Source organism: Berghia stephanieae, chromosome 11, assembly GCF_034508935.2.
Source record: "Berghia stephanieae isolate SIO BIC M18660-M18661 chromosome 11, UCSD_Bste_1.3, whole genome shotgun sequence".
NCBI classification, from domain to species: domain Eukaryota; kingdom Metazoa; phylum Mollusca; class Gastropoda; order Nudibranchia; family Aeolidiidae; genus Berghia; species Berghia stephanieae.
Window position 1 is genome coordinate 17,466,017 of NC_088370.1, and position 8,896 is coordinate 17,474,912.

The 8,896-nt window shown below is 35.3% G+C and overlaps 2 protein-coding genes across 5 annotated transcripts in view; one reads left to right on the forward strand and one right to left on the reverse strand.

Moving 5' to 3' along the window:
- Nucleotides 1–161: 161 nt before the first annotated feature.
- Nucleotides 162–8,896, reverse strand: part of LOC144956294 (uncharacterized) — a 29,777-nt gene continuing 21,042 nt past the window's right edge. For all 3 annotated transcript variants that reach the window (XM_078886778.1, XM_078886777.1, XM_078886779.1), the window contains exon 2: nt 162–2,056. In XM_078886778.1, coding sequence (XP_078742904.1) covers nt 797–1,849 — 1,053 coding nt within the window. In that variant the 5' untranslated portion in view covers nt 1,850–2,056 and the 3' untranslated portion in view covers nt 162–796. The remainder of the gene's footprint in view (nt 2,057–8,896) is intronic.
- Nucleotides 7,090–8,896, forward strand: part of LOC144956293 (uncharacterized) — a 19,921-nt gene continuing 18,114 nt past the window's right edge. The window contains exon 1 of one of the 2 annotated variants that reach the window (XM_078886776.1): nt 7,090–7,108. The gene's annotated coding sequence lies outside the window, so the exon portion shown is untranslated. Of the gene's footprint in view, nt 7,109–8,523; nt 8,731–8,896 lie in introns of those variants that run through there. The other variant, XM_078886775.1, reaches the window with a different exon arrangement.

Consider the following 8,896-nt stretch of genomic DNA (forward strand, 5'->3'; position numbering starts at 1 on the left):
GGCTTTTGAAGCGTTATTTAATCCCAGGTAGGGTAAAATGGTGATTCTTAAAGTTAACTTAAGCGACTACAATATTTCTTTTCTAAAAATTACGAATATTAACATTTTCAAGCAGGCATGTCTGCTTTTCCTGATCTTGTGAAATTGTTCGGAGTGGACATATGGAGAGAGAAAAAAAAAAAAGAAAAAAAAATATTATAAAACACAACAAAGACTTCAAAGTGAACATGAATGAAATGCTTTTTATTCGGAATTCTCTGCAACAGAAAACGATTATTTTGGTAATTTGTTATTAATGATTGTTAACAACGCATCCATCATCATGTCCTTTAAGAAGCAAGGAACCTTGCAGCCCTTAATGTAAATGTTCAAAATGTACGTATCGGACGATTATAAAACCAAAGATGAGCACATCATAGATACACGCTAAAGCAACAAGCAGTTGCTTGCAATGTTTATACACACAACAACAGCATTTGCAATGTTCGAAATATTATTATGTGTAATGTATTGAGTTTTACTTTATTATCCAGCTGAATGCATGATCTATTTTTGTCAGAGGTTTATGATAAAATCGTATTCATTAAGATGCAAGGCACATCGCTGCCCATTCTGCAAATTACATTGTAAATTTCAAAATAGAAAATTCTGTATTACGTTGTCGTATGAAGAATCAAGCTGTTTTTGTTCCTTGTTCTGATGTGTTTATTTTACTTTTAAACGACTGGCACCACAGCTGAAAACTTGTTTAAACATGGCTTTATAGTTGGAGCTCATGTGATAATAGAAGAAAATATTAGCCGACGCATTGATAGATTCTAAAAACCATATAAGAGAAATAATAATTTTTACTGTTTTCTTGGGATCCTCCTTTGTCTATTTCGGGCATGGCGGTCAAGACACTTGCTATCACCACTTCAGGAAAATACGTGATTAAATATAAGGTGGAAATTATTACCACCATATTGGAAATTCGTATATCACGTGATGATATGTCTTTCTCAGACGATGATTTAGATGATGATGATGACTCCAATGGTATGTTTGATTGGTTTGAAGGTGGTGTTGATTTACCCGTTGCTCCTTGTCTCCATTTTGCATTCTTTTTCAACTTATACACCAAGATACCAGTACATATTATGGTTACTATAAAAACGACAACAGTATAACCCACGCCTCTTACAAGATAAAGGGGCTCAACAACTTCACGGAAATTTGGTCTATAAGATAATAGATATATAGTCCTGTTTCTCTCCGGGACAAATTTCCATTCGTAATAGGCAACACAGTACACAGGAATAACGAGGCCAATGTTCAATACATACAAGATCACGATGATAATGGTGACTCGCTTTGTCGTTATGAGTTCTTTTACTTTCAATGGGTATGTGACGCACAGACACCGTTCTATTATGATGAATGTGGTGATGGCTGGAGTCAGCTTACTGAATGCGAAATGCGGCCAATCAAAAACGAAAAAATTAAAATCCCTTGGGTGGAAAGACAGATCCAACTCGAGCACAAACAACAAATTAAAAAGCTGCGACCACATTGCGGTCAGACAACCAAAAAAATCAGAGATGGACAAGCCGAAAAGGCTCACGTTAATCGGTTCTTTTATACCCAGTTTGATGAAAAGAACAATGTTAATAGTATTAGCGATTACGCCAAACAAATTAAATCCTTGACGTATGAAAGAGTTAAATATAAAAGTAAACCACAATACAAAAGCGTCCGAGACCCACATTTGCGGCTCATCTTCATGAATATTCATAATGGAACCATTTAGACTTTTGCTGTCATTACAGCCTTGATTCATCATTACCTGATTTGAATTTGAACAACGCATTTTACAACTAGCTACCTCTTTTCAAAGTGGTTGTGGGTGAATGGGCAGATTGGTTGCTTGGGTTGAGTGAGTTGGTTGTCAGGTTAGTGTTGCAGATGAAAAATGGGTTGATTCTTAGATCGCGTAGTTTAAGTTTATTTACTCCCAACGCCCTCGTGAGGTAGATGCAAGCTTTTTTAGTATATTCTCACTGCATGACCAGATATCCTAAGAAATAAAAAAGAAATAATTTGTTAATTTTCACCCATAACAATATAATGAAAGCGTTGTAATATATTTAAGCACAGGTTTGTAGTTTTTCAACATTCAAATGCATTGACACTGACACCTACTGTCAGGAGACCAATTCAACTCGAAGTCGTCTCACTCCCAGGAAGAATCTCTGTTAACGAAATGCAATTCAGCCTGACCTCACCTGACTCCAAGTCTTTGCCTTTACAGGGCTGCCAACGTTCCGTATTTTTACGAATGCAGTATGTCGTAAACTTTCAGTATATTTTCCAATTACCTGTTAAACGCGGGCGGGGGGGGGGGGGGGGTTGTGCATAATGTCTTTTTACTGGAGTTCAGCGTTCAGAAAGGGGTTGATCAATGTGTTTTTGTAAAGCTCAGTAAATTTTTTGCCTCTTGAATTGGCAACACTGCCTTCAAACCAATCAAAATGGTACGCGCAGAGCTGGTACTACTGAATAAGTGTGAAAGATTGGCTTATCCAGTGGGAATTTCTGAAGAATGTTACGTCAGTTTCTCGACAGAGCCCAAATTAATCTTCTTTTCTATTTTTGATCTCGTATGTTATTACATCAACCAATCAAAACTAGGGAGTCAACACCAAAAAGAAAAAAATAATGTCCTGCCACCTTATCTATCTATATGTCGTGTGCACCCAAATCTCGGATCACACACACACACACACACACACACACACACTCAAATATATATATATATATATATATATATATATATATATATACATAATATATATATATAATATATATATACACACATACACACACAACACATAATATATATATATATATATATATATATATATATATATATATATATATATATATATATATATATAAATAATATTATCTTTGTGTGTTAATTGATATATATGCGCACACACAGACACATACAAACACACACACACACACACACACACACGCACACAAACTTGCATACAACACTAAAAACATCCAAATCAGCAGGCACACCTGTTTGTATTAATAATAAAGCAAACAATTGAAACAAATCAAGGTAAACACGAGCCTATCATTCACTGGCTGATCATTACATGATAATAATCTAATTTATCGAGCGATGGACGATCTGAAATATAAATAGCATTCTGGGAATTGGTCTTAAAGGTCTCTTTGTTGTTGTGGCAGATAAACAATGTTTTGAATCGATTCGGTGTGTTGTTGCGTCAGAAATTCTAAGTAAAGGTTTAAATTTTTATTGATTTTAATCGGTGACTACTGTATTTGTTTTTAATAAAAATAATAATAAAAGTAATAATGATAATAATAATAATAATAATAATAATAATAATAATAATAATAATAATAATAATAATAATAATAATAATAATTAATAATAATAATAATAATAATAATAATAATAATTTAATATCATAAAATAGAATATAATGATCTTTATTGTCTTAATATTAATTTTTGTCATTTTTGTTACACTTGTTACAGCGTATAACGTTATATAAGATAAATATAACATTGAACAGATATTTCACTCCTACTTATTTTCTCTCTCTCTCTCTCTCTCTCTCTCTCATCTCTTCTACTCTCTCTCTCTATCTTCTCTCTTCTAATTCTCATCTTCTCTATCTCCTCTCGAGCGTCGATGACAGTGAATAATTGAATATTTTTGTGAGAGACGAATTTTGTTTCTTGGAAAAACGTCTCATGTCAATTAATTGCCGAGGGGTAACGTGTCACGTCAGGTGACAAAATCAAGATGATTTAGATAAAAACAACAATTTCGAACAAACGATTAATAATTGCTGAGATAAACTTCCGGTCATGACATTAATTTCATGAGTAGCTACTCTCCACACGTATCTCACTCTTCTACATTCTTCATGTCTCTCTCTCTCTCTCTCTCCTCTCTCTCTCTCTCTCTCTCTCTATATTTATATATATATATATATATATATATATATATATATATATATACACATAATTCCATTCAACTCGTGCGTGAATGAGTACCTGCTTTCTTATTGGCAGAGATTGGTAATTTAAGAGTGTTTATGAAAAATAGAATACATAGTTGGTTACTTGTAACATATACGAGGACCAAACAAGCAATTCCTACTCATCCTCCTCCTCTAATCTTCTTCCTCTTTTCTCTGTTCTTCCTTCTTCCTCCTTCTCTTCCTGTTCTTCTTGGCGCAGCATACCCTGCCTCTTCCTATTTGCCTTCATCATCATCATCATCATCATCATCATCATCATCATCATCATCATCATCATCATCATCATCATCATCATCATTACAATTGACGGCTAGGTCCACTTAAAGTATAGCCCAACAATTCACCAAGGACATCAACACACACACACACACACACCCACACACCCACACACACACTCATAAACACTCACAATCATGCACAAACACACTCACACACACAAACAGAAAGAGAGGGTAAGACACACACACACACACACACACACAGAGAGAGAGAGAGAGAGAGAGAGAGAGAGAGAGAGACAGAGAGAAAGAGATAGATAGAGAGTGAGAGTGTGATAGAGAAGTATGTAGAGGGAATCCATTGTACGTTTCCGTCTCTAACCATAGGCCCAGACGCTAACAGCAAAAGTAGAATAGAAGATAGTGGACAGTGTTTTTAGCCGTAGCCTTCGCTCACCTCCCCTGCATGCCACCTTTGTGACAAGGAAGGAAAAAAAATGAAAGTAGCTAAAAAATATATGAAAAGCATAAATGTGCGGCTATGAGGTCTTGTGGCATGACACTCGCTTTCGGATCGGATGGTCCTGGGTTCGAGCCATAGCTGAGTCATTGAAAAAGACTCTTTACTCACATTCTCTGACAGGACTCAGGTGTAAAATGAGTAGCTGGCCGCCAACAGCGTTGTCTCGTTCGGAGAAAAATAGTAATATCGCCTAACAGGCGTCATGTCTCGTTCTACATTTTACGTGTTGCTGTTGGTCAGCGACCCCTTCTAAATCGCTTTGAGTACATTAAATGGATATTGCGCTATATAACAGCTCGTTTAATAAACAACTTTTAACCAGTGAACTGACGGACCTTGGAAAGACACGCATATCAAAATTTGGCCAGAAAGCTCGTCCTTCATAATATATCGATCGATTAAAATGACTCTCATCTTGGCAAAAATTATCAAACCTGGGACCTCTCAAGGCCACTAGAACCACGCCCCTCGACATCGATGTAACAGGAGTGAGTCCACAACAACCAATATAAGGAATGACGTCACACTTACACGATTGTATCATGTGTGCTTTTCATGAATATGTTTGGAGTTATGTCCATCGTAGAAACCAGTCGCCTCCGCCACCATAAAAAAAAGAGTTTTTAAATGTGCTCTCTTACTTGATCGTGTTCACTGTTTAGAATTTTTTCTCTTCTAATCTGCACTACATTGCCGTCAATACGCCACGCCGCTGCATATAAGTAATTTGTTCTCACTAGGTTACATTAGTGCTATGAGTTTAGTTTAAAAACTCACATCAATCCACCAGCCGGATATAAAACACACAAAAATATGTGTATCCTTAAACGTTTAGTTTAAAGACTTGAGATACAATTTAGTGATAACTACTCATTGGCTAAACGCAATAACAAAGAGCCGAGTTATATTCCCGAGTAATGATTGGTTTATTATTGTGACGTATCAGCGTTTAGTTGGATATTCCTTGTCTATTTTAAGAAACGAGAAAGGAGAAGCCAGAGAAGGTAAAGTACCATCTCTGGAACAGTCACTCTCCTTCTTAAAATAGTATATTATTATTATTTATATCTTTTCGGTTGCTTCAGACCTTATGCCGTATCGTTAGGTATTGCTGAAGGCCACGCTCGAGCGAGCAGAACTCTTTTTCTGGGAATCTCTTCGCTTATGTTATTGCCAAAATTAAATTCTCAATTCTGATTGCACGGCTACAAGTAAATCAGAGGGGCGTTTCTATTAGAAAAGAAATTAACGTTTCTCACTAAAGGCAGTATGGTAATGTGTTGTAAATTATTTTAAAATTATATAATTTAACACCCTTTTTTGTATTTTTGTTGTTAAAATGTCTAAGAAGTTATGTCTGATATATATATATATATATATATATATATATATATATATATATATATAATGTGTGTGTATGTGTGTGTGTGATCCGAGATTTGGGAGTACATGACATACTAGACTGTCATAATTTGGATTATTTGTGACCGACGTGCACTTGTTTGCAGGTCTGATAACCCAAATTGTTATGGTCTCATTGCATTGTTGTAATGGAAATACTCTCAAAGCAAAGCAAATAAGCCCTTAATTGCGTTCGGGTATCAGACCTGCATATACGTGGACGTCGTCTGTGATCGATCGTCTCAACGTAAAATCTAACTCTGTGATAATGCCAGCGCAAAAGAAAATCGAAAAAAAAACTCCAAAATCAGTCCACATAATTGCGGCTCGATGACTCGTACTAGTCTCTTCTCTCTTCTCTGCTCTCTCTCTCTCTTCTCTCTCTCTCTCTCTCTCTCTCTCTCTCTCTCTCTTTCTCTCTCTCTCTTTTTCTTTCTTTAGTCTCTCTCATCTCTCTTTCTATCTCTCTCTCTCTCTCCTCTCTCTCTCTCTCTCTCTCTTTCTTTCTTTCTTTATCTCTCTCTATCTGTCCATCTATCTTCATATATCTCTCTCTCTCTCTCTCTCTCTCTCTCTCTCTCTCTCTCTCTCTCTCTCTCTCTCTTTCTTTCTTTCTTTCTTTCTCTCTGTTAGGTGGGGAGGGTGCCGTGTCAGTTGGATACCAAATTTAGCTCTGACACCACGTTATTCTTATTATCTGTTTTCTTCTGGCCCAATAATATTTCTCATCATTCTCGATGTTTACTGTAGATAACCTCAACACATCAACATGGAATATTAACAATAAATACAATATACGGTCTTTTTTTTAGCGACAAGAGGTGTTTGTAAATAATGACGAGTTTATCACACATTTCCTTGGGTGATCATAACCTTGATGTGGCTGCCCTTGAAAGGTAAGAGTCATTCATGTCAAATAAGGCTATCGTAATGTTAATCCTTTCAACGCGGGGTCCGAATTTAATGTATCTTGATAATGTAAATGTTGCTGCTCGAAGCTCGAAGACATATATAATAATGTGAAATTGACTGTAAGCTTCAATTTAATTACAAAAAAACCCCAGATCAAATGAACGTTTCGGGTTTCCCCTTTATCATTTGATCTGTTTTTGTAAATTAAATTGAAGCTTACATTCAATTTCACATTATTATGTATCTTGACACTACATCCTACAGTTTTCACAGGCAGAACAGGAGTAACTTAAAACGCTCTCCTTATCAACCATAGGAACATCGTCACATTCGTTACGATTCAACCCAGCACTTTTATCATTCAGATTTCTTTTGTGAATCACACAATTTAACGACAAATATTTTTATTATAGCTATAAAAACGTGACACTGTGTTGAAGAGTTCATTTTGCTGATCAATATTATGCTTAGAATGTATTTGTTGCTTTTCTGTTGGAGTAAGACAAAACTATTTTTGCGTTGGGTGGGTGTGAAATTTTGGGGAAAATTCTGAAAATGGCTGGTAAGGAAAGGGTTAAGTCTCTCCTTTCTGATCATTTTCAGTATTTAATTTCCCCAAAATGGCAGGCTTTCCCAGAAGACAAATTGATTTTTTTTAAAACTCAGACAAGACACTCTACAAAACAACTTTATGTTATTATTAATTTAACAAAGATCATTCTTCAAAGTTTGTGGTGATTTACAAAATAAATCTGAATAAGAAAAGTGTATATTATGTCGTAACGAATGTGACGATTTTGCTGCAGGTGTAAGGAGAGGGTTTATTGAAGTCAAAATCAAATCGATATTGTTATTGATCAGTTGTTTTAAAACGTTTATATTTGCGATAATAAATAAATAATTAATGGAAGAAAGTATGATGAATGCGGCTATGTGGTCTTGTGGATAGACACTCGCTTTCGGATCGGAAGGTCCTGGGTTCGAGCCTCGCTCGGCGCATAGTTGAGTCCTGGGAAAAAAAGGCTCTTTACTCTTCACATCCTCTCATCGTGAGTGCTTGGTCGTTAACAGCGTTGTCTCTGTCGGAAATAAAAATGTAATATCGACTAAGAGGCGTCATGTCTCGTTCTAGTCTAAATGTTGCGTGTTGCTGTTGGTCAGGGACCCCTTGTAAAGCGCTTTGAGCACGTTTAGTGGATATTGCGCTATATAGCAGCTCAATATATTATTATTGATCAGTTGCTTTAAAACGTGTATATTTGCAAATAATAAACAAATAATGAATGGGAGAAAAAATGATAATGTGTTAGAAATTAGATCTCGCTGGTAATGGGGAAAGGTAGCTTCGTCTACATGTCGGTGTATGCATGTGAATTCCGATATTGTGTATCCCCGATTTTACAAGTCAGTATTTTCTATCTGTACACAATAGAACTGATAAGACGTTTAAGGCCTAGATTCAGTATAGAAGGAATCGCAGCTGTATGAGGACACACCGATAGTGGAATCATGATTTGTTTGTTATAGACGTTCCATTGGATATTATTATTAATCTAGACTTACGTAGGGATTTCTTCATCATCGTGTGTTTTAACTTGTTCTGACAGTAAGTGTTTTGTATAATAATAATAATAATAATAATAATAATAATAATAATAATAATAATAATAATAATAATAATAATAATAATAATAATAATAATAATAATAATAATAATAATAATAATAATAATAATAATAAGAACAAGAAGAAGAAGAAGAAGAAGAAGAAGA